The 18799-nt window shown below is 37.3% G+C and overlaps 2 protein-coding genes across 2 annotated transcripts in view; one reads left to right on the forward strand and one right to left on the reverse strand.

Annotated features, from left to right (window-relative positions):
* LOC124278835 (ecotropic viral integration site 5 ortholog-like) overlaps positions 1-18799 on the reverse strand; it is an 88248-nt gene that overhangs the window by 46455 nt on the left and 22994 nt on the right. Inside the window, 3 exon segments of the mRNA XM_046714609.1 lie at positions 117-205; positions 10257-10408; positions 14886-15053. Of these exon segments, the coding sequence (XP_046570565.1) occupies positions 117-205; positions 10257-10408; positions 14886-14992 (348 nt within the window). The 5' untranslated portion in view covers positions 14993-15053.
* LOC124278836 (peptidyl-prolyl cis-trans isomerase pin1-like) overlaps positions 6006-18799 on the forward strand; it is a 51793-nt gene continuing 38999 nt past the window's right edge. Inside the window, 1 exon segment of the mRNA XM_046714610.1 lies at positions 6006-6067. Within this exon segment, the coding sequence (XP_046570566.1) occupies positions 6021-6067 (47 nt within the window). The 5' untranslated portion in view covers positions 6006-6020.

Genomic DNA, 18799 nt, shown 5'->3' on the forward strand with positions numbered 1-18799 from the left:
TGAAGCCTGTCAAAACTCGTGGTTTGACGGGATTATTCAAGGAGTTTAATAAAATGTTCATCTGATCATCTGAATGTAGCACTTGATCATCAGAAACATCCTGAATGTGTTCCTACCTTGATGTAGCCTGTTTTTTTCTTGATACTGTCCCACTCGTTGACGAGACGACCCCATGTCTCCCACAAGTTTTCAGATGGATTGGCAGCTGAAATACAATAGATAACATAGAAATTCCTGCAGATAATTTATTATCCATACCTGTTCTATACTCTTTGAAACTCTTTGACAATGATGAATCACTGATCAAATAAAATCTGATGAGGTGTATGAAACATCAAGCTTGTATATTTCAACTTTTTCAATATTTTTCTTAATTAAGTGTCCGACACCCGGTTCAGCAATATGCCTGCCATATTGTGTTGTGAAAAATGTAAATGTGCCTTATGTAAGGCATCAAACCTAGTTTCTTGTGAAAATGAGCCAACACTTCATCCATTATTCCATCAATATCATGTCATGGTGACAGTGGCTATGCACACAACTCCCTGTTTATAGCCATACGGGTGCGATTTCGCTATTTACAACCTGCACTGGTGCATGTTAAAAGTTCCTGGTGCAGGTTATCTTCAGTAACAGGTTGCAGCCGGTTGCAGCGGAAGGTCGCGGGTTCGATCCCCGACCGCGTCATACCAAAAGATGTTAAAATATGGTACTTGTTGGTCCCTGCCTGGCTCTCGGCATTAATGGGTACAACAAGGACTGGTCAGCTGTCAGTCATTGTGTGAATTAACGGGATGTGTCTGAGTAGGGTATTCATGCTTCACTGCAGCATGGTATCTCAGTGGGCTAGCACTATAAAACCAGCTTCAGTCTGGGCTAGTACAAGCAGCCGCACATACACATACACACACATGCATGTCGTCATATGAGCGAAATATTCTCAAGTACGACGTTAAACCCAATTTCACCTCACCTTAAGTCAGTAACACAGCAGTAATCATATAATTGATATTTATACATAAAGGTAATGCAAATAGAAACAGTATATGCATCATTTATCATCATGGGATCTGGTTCTCTTGAATGTATCTGATTCTGAGTACTTGTTATGAAAATTGCAAAATAAGTATTTATGTTACGAGTTTAGTTTTACGCCGCACTCAGCAATATTCCAGCTATATGGCGGCGGTCTGTAAATAATCGAGTCTGGACCAGACAATCCAGTGATCAACAGCATGAGCATCGATCTGCGCAATTGGGAACCGATGACATTTGTCAACCAAGTCAGCGAAACTGACCACCCAATCCCGTTAGTCGCCTCTTACGACAAGATAGTCGCCTTTTTATGGCAAGCACATGGGTTGCTGAAGACCTATTCTACCCGGGATCTTCACGGGTTGTTACTTTTTAGAACCAGTGACACTATTTGATGGTTAAGCCAAACCTATAAGCCAGGTTGCACTTGGTGCAGGTAGTCAATAAAAAACGAAATCGCACTCTGCCACTAATATGCAGAAGTTACATGACTTTGTGACCAAATACCCTCTCCACCAAGTCCAGTGCTGAAATCCAGTTCACCTTTGTGAACATTAAGCCATGAATATGCTTGAAAATACATTGATAAGCAAGCTGTCAGCTTCAACCCCAGAAACATGCTTCATGACAGACTGTATCAATACAAACAGGGACTTGGGGGAAGGTATACACTTTTCATAATGACTTGAAAAGGGTTAAAACACCACCTAGAGTGGCCATCAGCATCCAAGTTTGCTGTTTATTGCTACACTCGGAAATGATCCTGGCAACCTGTAAATATTTGAATCTGGACCAGACAATCCTGTGATTGATATGATGAACAACATTCCATGCTGCTATGGTATGATGACCTGTCATCAACCAAGTACCCTGAACATAACAACCTGATCCAATAAGTCACAAATATGATGAGCATACGTTGCTCGAGTTCTAATGGAATTCTCAGATTGAATCCGGAATTCTCAGAGGTTACCATGGTTACCAGATATAAATACTGAATGCCTGAACCTCAATTTTCTCTGAGGAAAGGAAATATAAGCTTAGATCTTATTTATGTTTCATTAGTGTATGGCAAAGAAATCTCACTGGACAAATGCAATCGATTACATAATTGAATGCAATCCTAGGCTACTATATGTAGTTTCAGAAATAAAAGCTGGGAAGGGGGTGAATATTTCATTAAATAAATGGAGTACTGATTGTGTAAGAGTGACAAACCTGTCCTAACACTCATCTGGCCAACTTATCAAGTTTCAGTGTATGAATTAAGGCCTGTCCGACCGACCGAGACAGTCTAGATTTCTGACGGATGGTCTAAATTGACAGCTAGCCAGCCCGATGGTCTGGTATTTTTTTTTAGATGTTCCATACATCTGAATAAATTCACCATATTTGGTCTGGTTAAATCCATTTTGGACTTACTTAACTTTGAAGTTACCAGCCCTGATGTCTGGCTGGATTTTTGGCTTATTTCATACACTGCCATGTTCACTTGGCAACATTTCTTCAGAAATCCAATGCCAACTCCACATTATTACACATAAACTAAACCTGATGAGCCGTTAATAATTAGCTCATGTTCAACAATTATAGTAAAGTAAGCTGTGGAATCATAACATTATTTATATACATCTTAGAAATGTCTCTTGACAGACTGTCAAGAGTACCTCTCTGTCTCTGTCAACATGCTGAACAATGCTGATGAGTGAATAATGCATATGAACAATGCAGATGAAAGAACAATGTTACATTGCTGCTGAAAAATGTGAATGGATGAACAATGCAAATGAATAAACAATGATACAATGCTGATAAACAAAGCCGATGAACAATGTTCAATGACAGTGAGTATAGTTTTATGCTGCAGTTAGCAATATTCCAGCCATAGTTACACATTGTACCAATGAGTGGAACCAAACCTATGTCTTCAGGGTGGCAAACTATGCTCAAACTACGTGGCTAGAGAATGTGTATAAACTAAAATCTATTGTAGAACTGCCTCCCATAAGTACATGTACACAAGCATTTATTGATCATGAGGCCAGACCAATTTTATTTCTTGTTATACGGATCTGCCGGTCGTTTTTTTTCATGAATAAGAAAAAAAATAAAGATTAATTTTCCCCGCTCAAAATATAAAATCCTAATGTTTTATTGATCAACACTGTAAATGTACAAGAAAAGGCTTTCTTAGATTGTGTTTTGCCCCATATACACTTCACAAATTGCCAAAAGTAAAATACATTTAGTATTTATTTATTTTTATTTTTATTTTTTTCCCCTCCTGCCTTTAGGTTTTCTGAGGACAAAAAACCGTTAAACAAGAAATAAAATTGGTCTGGCCTGATCAACAAATGAAATATATTTTTACATGAGGAAAATGGACATTGCTTTGTCTAGCAGCTATCAGTCAGGAATTATATGTTCAACAGATCCCGAAATAAAGCCAGACTGACAACCATGTTAACAAATATAACAACATTAGCAGCTTTGATTATCATCAGTTACTATAGGGTGGTAAGTTCAGTAACCTGATTGTTAATAAACAAAACTGCAAACAAAACATTTTCTACCGAAAAGATAATGTCGTCAAAATATCATATGTCAGCATATTGACTGCACAGAAATCATATTCTTCTCTGTTTGCTTACATATTCTTCTTCACCTGCTCAGTTGTACATTATGAAGAAACTACTCAGCTAACACAAAACTAGACACACACATCCCCATATCAGCATAGAGCAATATTCCAGTTATACAACAGCAGCCAATAACTTAAAGTCTGGAGCAGGCAAACCAGTGATTGATATTGTGAGCAATCATCCTTATCATCAGGGCACATCTGACACTCCACCAAATCAGACTCGGTCACCGAACCTGTCCCCTCAATCCTCTAAATCTTCTTATTCAGACTGACTCTGAGTTTGGTTTTACGCTGCAAATATTCCAGAACTCAATCAATGGGCTTCACACATTCTACCCATGTGGTGATTCTGTCCCCTCAATCCTCTAAATCTTCTTATGCAGACAAGCACTTTTTTGTTGCTGGGGACCAATTCAAACCCATAATCCCCATTGTGGCACAAATGAATAAAATGATCATTCAAGATAATAATACATAATTAGGAACCACAACTACTGTCACTCCTAAGTATTCACAGACTCCTCCATCATGATAAGTAACTGAAATTAAAAAATCACTTCAACTTTTCTGCAATTCGTTGTCATGCGAGCAAAACAATGCAAAGCAACTGAAACACCAGAAAATACAAAAATGACATGCATCAACAAATATAATCAAGAAAACTAAACACGTCTTCATTCTAGGACAACTGTAACCAACTCCACAAGAATGGGAAATTATGTACTCAGTCACAGAACCAATAGAACGTGATGTCTGACATACCTTCTTCCATCTTAGCGGGACGGCCGAAAAAACTTTTTCTCATCATCACTTCACTGACGCAGCATTTTCAGAATAAAACAAAATTCAAAACATTCGAATCCCTATTTACTGTGTCATATCTATACAATTGGTGAATAATGTATTTATTGGAAATGCTTGCAAAGTGTTTTTATCATGACAAGGAAACAATATTCTAAACTTAATTATAGTCCTGACCAAACTCAGGAAGTAAAATGTTTTAACATCGACTACCAGTTAAATGAAAACACCACTGAAACAGGTGTCCTATTTTGACAAATGGGGGTAACTATTTTTCTGTATAATGATATTATTTTTCAGGGTATTATAATGTCCTGAATGGTTATGGATGTACTGTGCATGATTCCTCTGAATGAAACTTGTTTTCGATTTGTCAGATTCAGAATATATATAACAGTTGACGTATCTGCTCATTCTAAATGTTCTATATGATGAAAATGCCAACTTTACGTTTGGTTTGAAAATATATTTACCAGTGTTTGTATACAGCAGCTAAAGTGATAATCTTTCTGACAATCCAGTGATCAACTGTATGAGCATCATACTACCTAACTGGGATACGATGACATGTGTCAACCAAGTCAGCGAGCCTGACCACCCGATCCCGTTACTCGCCTCTTACGACAAGCATGGGTTACTGAAGACCAATTCTAACCTGGATCTTCACGGGTCTCAAAGTGCAAAGAGAAATGGGATCTGTGGCTCACAATGCTGTAACTTCAGTTACACGTCAATATAAAAACACTTCACTGATGACAATAAACTGGGTTTACATTAAAGATTTTGTTAAACTCAGTCTTGTGGAAACTGAACACAAACCTAAGTGTAGATTGTTGTCGTTCTTGTTCAAGTAGAGTTTCAGTTTCATGGGGCCAAAGACAAAGCAAAATTGAAGGGCAGGCTTTTTACACCTTCGAAGTATTACCTAAAAGTCTCCATCAGTGGAATTTATATAATGTATTTCTCTTTATTATTTATCATAATTATAAAGTACTTTTAGCATCACAGCTCTGGTAAGACCATCAAATGTATTTTAAACATAAGAGAAGTCATTGAAGTGAAAATTCATGCAAAATCTGATATTCTATTTCATAAATACACAGCTACATCTAATGCAAGATCATGCATGAAACTAGATTATAAGGCCTGTCATTTCCCTATACACTGCCACAGGCTAAGACACAACCAAAGAAGGTTTCAACATAAAAATAAGACTTACTGTGCACTAACCATAACTCACTTTCACCCATTACATGCACACGGATAAGAATGAAAAAACTTACCATGCTTACCCATCTTAAAAGAACCTGATTTCCGTGTCATATTTTCTTGCAACCAGTTCAGACAGTTACACACCACAGAAATAGCAAATACTTCCCAATGACACAGTATTATCAAGATTATAGCCAATATTCCTATTCATGGTTTGTGATCAAGCAATCTGATTCCACAAAAACATCACCCCACTGCATGACCCAGACTAGCCACAATCCTGCCCATCACTTTCTTGTTCCTGTTTCCTGCTTATTGTAGAGGTCACATGAACAAGTATGATGACACTGTAATAAGGCTCCTGGGGCATGGGAGGTAAGGAAACCCTTGATTATTACTATTTATAATACAGTATCTGGACATGATATCACTATTTTGATATAATATATTGACCTGGGTTATGTTGCACTAAGCAATTGTAGCACATAGGTCATCGTAACTACCATACTTTCACACAGTCTTAACGTGAAGATCGCTTTGTGCAACAGGGCCTTGTAATTATGAGTTGTTACCAGGGAAGTACAAATAGGCACTTAGACTTGGGGTGAAACGATACACCGGTGCATTATGTGTTTTTCTGCGGCAGTACAATACACATTTCTTTTTCGACATTGATACAAGAAAACCCTTGCTGAATTTCTCACTTCTCGTTTTATAACACCCATATTTGTCAGTCAAATATCACACCATGTAATTAGCATTTGGAGTTCATATCTAAAAGTAGCTGCTCCAAACATGAGTGTACAGCTGGCTTCAAAGCTGGAACCTGTTCTGAAATATCTCGTCAAGTTTCCACATCATTTAAAAGAATTTGTGTAGATAGCCTTATTGGATATTACTTCATTAGGCTTTCAGCCCCCAAAACTACTCTTGCAAAACAAGTTACAAGCCATCATTATTTGAACTTCCTAAAGTTTTTACAAGTGATGGTTTTAAGGGGACTATATCTTTGTCCTGTCTTATAAAAATGTTTTTTCAGAAGTGAAATGCCTCATTAATTTCCATTGAAACATTCCTTCTTTCATACTGATATTTATAACCAATGTGATCCAATAATTACTCAATAATTGTTCACATACCTCTGACTAAACTTGTGTAGTGACTTGTATCACAGACAATGAAATAACATCCATGTTAGTCTGTCTCACAGTCCCTGAACCACATTAATTTCCCTACTGCCAAGCCCTCTCTTCAGTGCTAAAGCCATACATAAAGCAAGTCTAGATTTCCTCAGGTTCTGAATCTCTGGTCTCCCTAGGGCTCCTTTTCAATATAAATGGGCTTGTTTGTTACTATCAAAATTATATATATTCAGAGACTAAGCCTTAGTTTACATCCATGTCTGTATCTAAAGAAATGACAATCAGTTCAAGGGAGACGACTCTGTTTTCAGCTTTGATAGAATTGTGAGACTTCCTCCCAATTATGATCTGATGCTTGGAGCCAAACCCTTCTGTGGGACACTCAAACATTGAAATTATGATCTGATGCTGGGAGCCAAACCCCTTCTGTGGGACACTCATACATTGAAATTATGATCTGATGCTTGGAGCCAACCCTTCTTTGGGACACAGATGCTGGGACCGTACATTGAAATTATGATCTGATGCTGGGAACCAAACCCCTTCTGTGGGACACTCATACATTGAAATTATGATCTGATGCTGGGAGCCAAACCCTTCTGTGGGACACTCGTACATTGGAATTTTCAAATGTGGAAATGCATAAGTCACTTAAAAAGTTTCTATCTTTCAAGATATTTTATCAAAGCACATACCTGTTAAGACATAGCTTGTAGGTACAGCATTTGAAGCATTAAATGTGCATCAGCATCGATGGGCAGAAATTAGTGTTTTCTATCCATCAAATATTCTTGATCCAAAGACAAAGGATGTAATTGGTATGAAACATATACTGCAGCTAAACAAGTTAGGGTGCAAGATCGAAATTTGGTTCACTGAGTTAGAAGTTTTCACTTAATACATCGGGTGAGCTATGGTCCTTGCCAGAACTGAGAAATCCGCCCCATGACCTTGCCCGTGAGTTACAGTGACTCTGATTTCTTTATTTCAGTCTTATATCATTGTTATCTACAGAAAGTGATCAAGTCACATCAAATGAGTGGAAAACCGGATGCACATGTCACACTGAAATTAAAGCCTGCCCCCTTCAGTACTGCAATATTTGATAGCAAGTACCTTCCAAAACAACCAAATTTATCGAGTAAACTTTGTGTAGTCACCATGTTTTTGTTATACAAAGCTACACAAATACTGTTTATGCCATGGTCACTCATAGGCTGTCTTAAGCACATGCTTAAATATTTAGGCACTTTCCTTGTGACAGAGATAAAAATAAGGATTGAAAGTTTTGACTGCACTCCCAGTGTAAGTTCTATCTATTCTTAGCAGCTATGAAATATAGGTTGAAACATCAGACACTTCTCTGGTATCCATAGGGGTGGTGGGGCAGCCTGGTTGTAAAGCATTTGTTTGTTCGCCAAAGACATGGTTTCAATTCTCCACAAGGGCACAATGTGTGAAGCCCATTTCTGGTGTCCCCCGCCGTGATATTGCTGGAATATTGCTAAAAGCAGCGTAAAACTAAATTCAATCACACTCACTCTGACATCCAAACAAAAGGGTTAGATGGAGACTAGCCTCAATCATGAGGTACACTTGTGTGCAAGAGACACATGTCCACCATGTGTCTGATCATCATCAGTACCTCACATGTTATACACTACATGTGACTATCACCTATATATACAACAGCTACTATGTGATGAAGTCACTATTTTCAACAAACCAAACAAGAAAATACCTGGTTCTGGCGAGAATTTACTCAGTTTACATAACACAGACAGTAAATGTTTCTCAATTGCCACTGACTGTTAGCCATCTATCCTACGAACCACCTGAATGTCAGGCAATAGTATGTGGGTGAGGCTCATCTGACTTCCATGCTTTACACACACCTTCAGTTAATTGTAGTCACAGGTGGTGGAGGACTTCATGTTGTGTAGACAAACATGTGGTAATGACGATGATGTCTGGACACTCCAGAACAATTCACTCAGTCACTAGTGAGTGAGTTTAGTTTTACGCCGCACTCAGCAATATTCCAGCTATATGGCGACAACCTGTAAATAATCGAGTCCGGACCAGACAATCCAGTGATCAACAGCATGAGCATCAATTTACGCAACTGGGAACCGATTACATGTGTCAACCAAGTCAGCGAGCCTGACCACCCGATCCCGTTAGTTGCCTCTTACGACAAGCATGGGTTACTGAAGATCAATTCTAACCCGGACTATCATGGGTTCACTCAATCACTAAAAGAAACATAGTTGAGATGCAGTATTCCAAACCTTTTGGAATAATAACTAGCTAATTGAGAATGTCCACTGAAAGTCCCCCAAACCTTTCTCAAGGTTTTATTTGCCTACAGCATAGCATATGCCTGAACAAAATGGTGAAAAGTATGCATATATTTTCATATAGCCAATGATGCTTTGTATCTTGCAACAATCCTTCATGACAAGCAATGAATACATGCTCTAACCAATGTGAACATCATGCTGTGAAATATCCTATTACTTCTGCAGTATTTCATACAATGTTTTCCATGAACAAGTAAGCTTAAAAAAGAAATCATAGCATATCTCAATCTTTCAAACCAACCAAGCCAAAGTGCTGTATGAGATGGAAATAGCTGACAACTGGCTCCACAATGACACATGAATTATACATGCTACAATGACATGAATACTGTTTTAAAGATGACTACATAAAGATAGATAACCCAATGTCAGATCACATACAGCCCCCTATTAGAAATATGTTGCATGCAGAGCATTCATCCCCTGCACCCACACATTGGGCCCTAATTCATAAAAGTTAAACCTCTTTTAACCATCAAACACTACATTAAATCGTAATGTGATCAACAACTGAATAAAGTACCATATTTTATCGAGCATACTGTGTACCATGTGCCTAAACCTCACTTTGGATTCAAACATGTCAACCAGCAGTAATTTAAACAGGTTTCATTCTTCCACAAAATCAGTTACTTGTATTTAACCATAACATCAATTACCCAGAAATTAATTCTGTTTATTTTTTCTTCACAAGTCTGCAAAATATATTTGCATGTCATTTACTTAAAGCATGGTGGGGGGGTCCTCCTCTTCATATCATACTATGGTACGTATCTACACCAACAGACCTACCGACCCCCCAAATTTATAACTCATTACATTAGGATTAAGTCAAGAAGCCCCTGACTGCCATGCTTTATTTCAAACATTGTAATATTACATAAAAGCTTTAGTCCACAAGCACATGTTAGTAGTCAAACTGTAGCACATTTATGTTAATTTCAAAATGCCAAACAAAATAATATCCTGGGATTGATTAAAGACACAGACTGTTTCGTGGACAGTAATAAATTACACTGAACATGCAGTTGTACAGTGAGAGATTGTTGTGTGACTCACCTGCCTCCTCCTCGTAGGAGACTTGAGCACTGTAGTGGCTGTTTGAGGAAGTGGTAGAGATCACACTAGAGCCAGAGCCTTTCCGCGAGTGCCCGGGGTTGGGGGAATGAGCTACCAGGGCGTTGCAAGACTTCTCATCAGCTTCCAGTTTCCTGCAACATCGGTACAAGAAAATTTATTATCTTAAGAAGCGATGCCACAGTTTTTAAATGTTTAATGATTTTTTTAAGAATTTTACTTGAGTGGTGGCTTAAGTATTGTAATTGCATCCTGAGTGATGTAATGAGTTCATAGATTGTGTATTACACAGCTGCCACAGGTAAACTGACTCATGCTTTCCGGACAGTGTCACACAGTGTTGTAGTGTGCAAATACCAGCAACTCCTTACTCAGCAAATACCACATCAACTGCTACACTCAGGCCCTCAGCAAGCGAGCAACCATAATGTGTTTTATCAGTTTGAAATCAGAAAGTTTGAAGTGGAAAACTTTAAAGTCCTTACTGAAATATTCAAATGTGATAAATCGTTATTAAAATTATCTAAGCCTAAGTAAGCTAAAGAAGAGATATATATTTCTGTGACAGGTCTTACAACCAAACTGTAAAGACATTTGAGTCAACTAGCCTCAATTTGTAACTTTACATTATTGTCAGAAGATACAACAGTTATCACTTAGTGAGTTCCAGCATGACACAAGTTTAGACAAATGGCCAAATTCTCAAGCTGAGAATTGGACAAGAACGTTTGAAATATGTTACTGAACTTTATAACAAAGTTATGAATTTAGGGACCGTTCATAATTTATGGCTGGGGGTGATGATGATTTTTATATTTTTATGGAGAAGCATGTTCAATGTGAATGACCTCACTAATCTTTATGTACAAAGTAAGTGATTTCCCATCTGCAAAATGTACACAATCAATGACCCACACCCCCTTTATACATGTTAACAAAAATTGATGATCCCCTTAAATACCCAGTACAAAATGGGTGACATGGACACAGCCCCCCCCCCCAAAAAAAAACAACAAAAACAAACCAAAAACCCAAACAATTTATGAACATTCCCTTACGGACATAACTGTCCCTATGTTTTTTTAAGCCAATTCAGTGAATGTCATATTGAGATGTGAGATATATGCCATGCTGTTACTGATAAACAGATTATTTCATCACTTATCATTAAGAAGGAAAAAATAATCTGAGCGGACACTGTCAGTTTAAGATTTACAAACTTCTTCAATGAAAATCAAGGCGTATTCTGTTAATTGTTTCAATACTGTGTCCCCTGATTTTGACACCACATCCTCCAAATTCAAAGAAATATAATCATAGACCTTTAACATCAACTTCCGTGCTGATAATCATACTCCAAGACAATATATTTACAGTGCAAACTACTGCAAACAGTGAAATGTTTACAATTAGGTCAGTTACACCTTCTGTACATCTAAACCAAACACACTCTCAACATATTATACCCAATCTCCTCTAATCTCTGTTCAATTAGTCGTATGTATATTACAAGGCAAACCATGTTCACTATACTGCAACCTGGCAATTCAGACAAGGAAAAGCATGTATTTATCTGTTCCATATTATAACCAGTTTCGAAATACCTGCCTGCCCGACCGCCCGGGACTGGTTATTTTCAACACGGAGTGCTAGATTCTCAAATTCACCTGCCCGACGGTCATATAGAAATGTATATGAAGATATTCATCATATTTCAGGATAATAGATCATTATTAATTCACTCGTAAAAAATAAATGATGAATTCCAATTGGATGATAAACTATGTCGCTTGTCAAACGTAAATTATTTGCAGGCAGGTAATTTTGGTCAGGGCTGGCAAGGTTTACATCCAACGAGCTCTGTGGTCTGGCTGAATTTTTTGCGAGTTTCATACCCTGTTATAACACACTTAAAAAAGTAAGGCGATATTTTATGTTGTTTTCAACATGCGTTAGGGATTGCAGGATGAATATCACAGGAGACACTGAATGCACTTTGACAGAATTTGATATGGGATGTGAGTTCAACGAAAAACAAATAGGATGAGTCACTTATGCTTAGGGACAGTGTCAAAAACATTCAAACATATTTTTAATATTTTATTTTTGAAGACTTGTAACAAAAGATATATCATGTAAACTGTCCTATTAATAATATTTTGATCCTTCACTCATCATAAAGAACTGTTTAATTATTTCGTAGGATGGCACACAACACATAACTATTGAGTATTCACAGTTTAAAATGTTTTAAGAAATGTTACATGATTGTTTGTTGGTTGACATTGTGGGTGTTATTAAACTAGTCCATAAATTTTCCCTTATGTTTATCACTTCTAAATGTCATTCAGAGAATTTGAACTGTTATTCCACAGGGCAGAATATTTTCAAGTGAGTGAGTGAGTGAGTGAGTGAGTGAGTGAGTGAGTGAGTGAGTGAGTGAGTGAGTAGTGAGTCCAGTGAGTGAGTGAGGAGTGAGTCATGGTGTGAGGAGTGAGTGAGTTGGGTTTTATGCTGCTTTTAGCAATATTCCAACTATATCATGGTGGGGGACACCAGAAATGGGCTTCACACATTGTACCTGTAAGGGGAATCAAACCCAGTCTTCAGCATGACGAGCGAACACTTTAACCACTTGGCCACCTCACCGCCCCCATTTTCAAGGTAGAGAAATTGAGGTTGCTGCATACACTGATTTTGGTAGTTTAACTGTTCTATACAAGCTCAGCTATAGATATTCCCCAAGTCCTGAATATTGATTGTATCCCCCTGTGTTCTACAGCATCACCATCACAGACACAGTGCTGTGTTGAGTAGACACATAGATTTGTCTAGAAGTTGGTAAGTGGTGCTTATTGTGTTTAACGATCTTTATGTGTAAAATATGGCACAAAAAGTTATAACCACCACATGTTCTTCATGGTATAAGATACAGGGTCCTGATCCACAAAACGTTCGTAGCACTACGACATTCGTTAGCCTATGACAAACTGCAAAGTCACGACAAGTCGTAATGTTACGAACGCTTTGTGGATCCGGGCCCTGGTCGACAGATCAACCTGTCAGACTCAAAATTGACCATGCATCATGAAGTAAAGATTTCAATATGATGCTTTCTACAAAATAATACTATTAATAGAGCTGGCTAAAAAGATTGCTAATCAGAAATATTGTCCATGGGAAGAATGAATGAATATTGGTATGAAAATGTGGCATCGGTAACATCCTACATAAACCTTTGCGATGAAATATAGATGTAATTTACTTACACAATACACAAAGTTAGGACTTAATTCTACATTATGTTCAGGGTGCTGTTTGGTTAGTTATCCATGTATGAATATGTCACCACTCACCAATAATGTGAAATATATTGATTTCTTTAAGACTTTCTTGGCACTTTTGCTCAAAGTTTCTTCTCTGATATTAAGGGATCGATTAATATTTAATTAACGATTATCAATCTCTATGATATATATCGATTGCCAACCCTGCAAAATAATATTATGATGTACAGACAATGTCAGGATTACAATACTTGGGACAATTTTCTATCTTTCTATACTTATAAGGCAGGTATACTTGAATATACTTCAACATCACATACTCATGAATGCCTTGACACAATCCCCCACGCAATTCAAATAATTCACAATGCTTGGGACAATTTTCTATCTTTCTATACTTATAAGGCAGGTATACTTGAGGTATGTACTTCAACATCACATACTCATGAATGCCTTGACACAACATACTCATGAATGCCTTGACACAATCCCCCACGCATTCAAATAATTACAATACTTGGGACAATTTTCTATCTTTCTATACTTATAAGGCAGGTATACTTGAATGTACTTCAACATCACATACTCATGAATGCCTTGACACAATCCCCCACGCATTCAAATAATTACAATACTTGGGACAATTTTCTATCTTTCTATACTTATAAGGCAGGTATACTTGAATGTACTTCAACATCACATACTCATGAATGCCTTGACACAATCCCCACCCCCACGCATTCAAATAATTACAATACTTGGGACAATTTTCTATCTTTCTATACTTATAAGGCAGGTATACTTGAATGTACTTCAACATCACATACTCATGAATGCCTTGACACAATCCCCCACGCATTCAAATAATTACAATACTTGGGACAATTTTCTATCTTTCTATACTTATAAGGCAGGTATACTTGAATGTACTTCAACATCACATACTCATGAATGCCTTGACACAATACAATCCCCTTTCGCATTCAAATAATTACAATACTTGGGACAATTTTCTATCTTTCTATACTTATAAGGCAGGTATACTTGAATGTACTTCAACATCACATACTCATGAATGCCTTGACACAATCCCCCACGCATTCAAATAATTACAATACTTGGGACAATTTTCTATCTTTCTATACTTATAAGGCAGGTATACTTGAATGTACTTCAACATCACATACTCATGAATGCCTTGACACAATCCCCCACGCATTCAAAGAATTCTTTGAGCTGATTGTTATACAAATTGATTTACAGTTGCTAAATTGTGGAACGTTACACTCGTGGAAGTGTGGAGATTCCTTCTGCTCAAACAAACCTGTTTGCTTCTTCAAGTTTTGCCAACAACTCCAGTTCGGGGCTTCCCGGGCCATCAGGATTCCCTTCTTCAGAAGGGATGGGATCACTCGTTGACGTTGTCTCCATGGAAACAAATCGGTAGACTCCTCTTTAATGCGATTTCAGCCATTTACTGTCATTTAGGATGCTGAAAATAAAAATTAATGAGTATTAATATAATGATAGGGATTTATCCAAACATGTCAAATGTTCAGTACAAGGTTGTGATTCATGTTGATCACATCATATGTGCAACCAGATTCATCCATTTTGCCAAGATATTTTCACCACAGTATTCTACAGGCCAAATGTCCATTATCATTAAAGGTTTTAGAAATGTCACAAGGATTCTCTGAATTTTACTACCCTTGGAATATGGTTAGGTTTGACCATATGTTATTCCTTTAATACACTCTTATTTCTTTAACTAAAGCATACTGTACTTGTAGATAGATTTCCCCTTTTCTCTGCCATTTACCCATTTGGCATCCACACTTCATGACAAAGCAAGTGTTGACAGAAGAAGGGAGGTAACTCTGGTTACACTCAAGTACTGTTTTCTCGTGCCATAAGTAACATTATCTGCTACACGTTTTTTCTTCTTTATTCAGTTTACTGTGTCCTAATTTACTGGGGTGCTGAGGTCATTGCAGTTTGCTGCTCAAGTATTTGAATCGAGCGACCCATATATTTTCAAAATTCAACATGATGAGCGTGATGACAGGGATCCTTCCATTCTCATTCTTTATTTCCAACACTGGGCACAAATTACAATATATTTTATGCACACCTTCAGATAGTCATTTAGCAAAATTACAAACATGAAACACCTCTCTGCATACTTGGGCTGCAACAAATACACTATGAGGCGAATACGATGTGCTTTACAAATATCTAGCAACAAATATGAATATTTATTCATGAATACTTTATCATTAATGTCAAGAAATTAGAATAACAAAATGCCATGTAAAAGCTTAAGTTGAAAAAATTCTATAAAGCAAACAGAGCAATACATTGCAAAAAATGGCACTCAAAAATGCCTATTAACAGTGCTGCAAGGGGCCTTGGCAAAATAACACAAATTAGGTTATTGCATGGCTTTGATATATATTCCATTTAGCATATCTCACTTAGATAAAAATAAACTAGCTCCATGTCAAAACACTTTCATAAAAAGTTTTTGTAAATATTTGATTAAAAATTATAAGTGACCACAAATAATGAACTGAATTCATGAAGGGATACAGAAGTGGATCATAACAGGACTACTGCATGCTCATTGCAACCATGGGACCCGCTTCACAAAGCTCTCGTAAGCCTAAGATCTCGTAACTTTTCTCGTAGCATTCATACTTCCTATGTTACAGTATAGGAGGTACGAATCTACGGGAAAGTTACGAGATCTTAGGCTTACGAAAGCTTTGTGAACCGGGGCCCTGGACTCCGCTTCACAAAGCTATCGTGGCGTTACAACTGTCATACCTCCTATACTGTAACATACACTTACGACAGTCGCAGCCCTACGATAGCTTTGTGAAACGGGGCCCTGGTGTAAATGGCAATTCCAACATCCCAAGAGACAAGCACTAAGGATAAATTTTACTCTTCATTAGACTCCAACATCAGACAAGCTTCCAACTTACCACTACTTCCTGACATGTAACAAGGACATTTCCTTTTCCTGAAAGTAGTTTCTATGACACATAATGCAGAATTCCCATTACCGTGATTACTTGAAACTGACTGACACTGCACACTATATAATAGATAGTGTGTGTTAGGGTCTTTTTCCTCAATCAAGATAATGCTCAATATAATCCACACTGTGTACACTGGGTACAAGTGTCGGCCTATCAGAGTAATGATGAAACTGTACGTCCTTAGTGTGTACCGCAACAGGTCATTGAACTTCCTATATTATCAATCACTATTGTACAGCCACTTGAGAGTCTGATCAGACTTAATCATATCATGTCTTAACCTCAGCTACCTTTCAAATGAACGAAACTGAACAGGGTTCTTGAGGGCTACTGCTTTGGTATATGAATCTAAGTTCCCCCTAAATCAAAAACAGTTCACAAGGCATAGTATAATGACAATAAAACTGTGACATCAATCATAACTGTAAAAATATTTTGAATGATTGTCTGGCATATCAATGGTTTTCTTTGAACAACCAGATACATAATATTTAATGAATTAAGGAGGTATGATTATAAGGCCAATTTTTGGCCCCCTTCAAAAGTCAGACTTTAGATAAAGAAAACTTCAAAGTATTTGTCAGACTTAGTGTACAAGACTTTTCTTACACTGGCAAGTTTTGAATTTCTGGTGCAGGCAAATACCAAAAGATGGCTTAAAAGTTAAATCCATAAAAAAGGCAGACATTTAGGAAAAAAAAGGAATTCTAATCACATGTATAAGCAAGTCCATGACCCAAGATAAATATTTTCCAAGATGTATGTAACGTTTCCTTTGCATAGATACATCTACGAAAATCAGATTGGGCAAAAGATTTCTTCAAATAACAGAAGAGTGTTCAATAAAAACATCAAAGATCAGGCGTTTAAAACAATTTAAACTGTTTTGTTTGTTTTTCGTTTAATGCCACATTCAGCAATATTCCAGCAAGGTATCAACAGTCAGTGAAAATCAAATCTGGACCAGACAATCCAGTGATTAACAGCATGAGCATCAATTTACGCAACTGGAATGTGATGACATGTGTCAACCAAGTCGGCGATCCTGAACACCTGATCACATTAGTCGTCTCTTACGACAAGCACTGGTAGCAGAAGACCATTTCTAACTCAGATCTTCATGGGGACATTTTCTTTCTTCTAATGAACCATGTTTACTATGCAGTTAGTGTTGTCACAAGACCCAAGCATTTAACAGTTCAACTGAAGAAACGTAGTCCAGTTTTTCAGTGGATATATCTGATAACTTTCATTTCTATTTATAAATAGTTTGCTTAATTCTGCACTAAGGCTGATTCTGAGGGACTAAAAAAACAATCACTGATTCTGAATGAATTTCTTAGTTGATTTTAGGTTAAATTTTACAACTTATAATGAAACCAATATTATTATTTTTTAAGCAATGAACAGGCACACTGAAAAATTACAGTAAATCATGAAATTCATGCAAGCAAATGCAATTGTCCATTGCTTGCACTAGAAAAGGGTCTGTCAATACCGGCATCACTCGGGACCAAATAAAAATGCTGGTTTTGACAGAGTGCCGGTTTAGGCAGGTTGCAAGTTCGCTTATGATGCCGGCGCACATGGGAAGTTCACTTTCGTTCTGTCACTTTAGCATTAACAACATGTTTGAATAAGAAACAAGGCAGTGTCTGAATGCACATTCATGTTTATTCATTCAAATAAAAACAAGGTACATGTATATTTTGTTTACATTGTGAAAAAGTCACTGATCTTACTTTGTATTTTGTGTGCTGATGCCTCGAGTGCAATGTCCTCAGCTGCACTTTCCAAGTTCTGCACATCATACAGAAGTCATGTTTCCAAAATTGTGTTGTTACATCATACGAATTTACCTTAAATACCCTCGAATCAACAACATGTAAACTCTTGCTCGTTTTTACAGTCAAACTGCCCACTATCGTCTAAATCTAAACGTTTTTGTTTACGAGGACGGTATCCTTTGCCGTAATATGATTGGCTTCCTTAGGTCATGTGTCTGATTCTGACCAATCACGACCCTTATAGCAGACTGTGGCGAAAAAGCGTCATTAGAAACCAATCTTTATCCAATAAAATTGCTTCTTACAAATGTGAAAATACTCCCGGCAAGGGTACAGTGATATTGTTGATGTTCAGAGCTTTCGAACGATACCCGCCATCAAATGATTCGCCTCGCATGTTATTC

This window comes from Haliotis rubra, unplaced genomic scaffold, assembly GCF_003918875.1.
Source record: "Haliotis rubra isolate DU_JTF1 unplaced genomic scaffold, ASM391887v1 Scf242, whole genome shotgun sequence".
Taxonomy (NCBI): Eukaryota; Metazoa; Mollusca; class Gastropoda; order Lepetellida; family Haliotidae; genus Haliotis; species Haliotis rubra.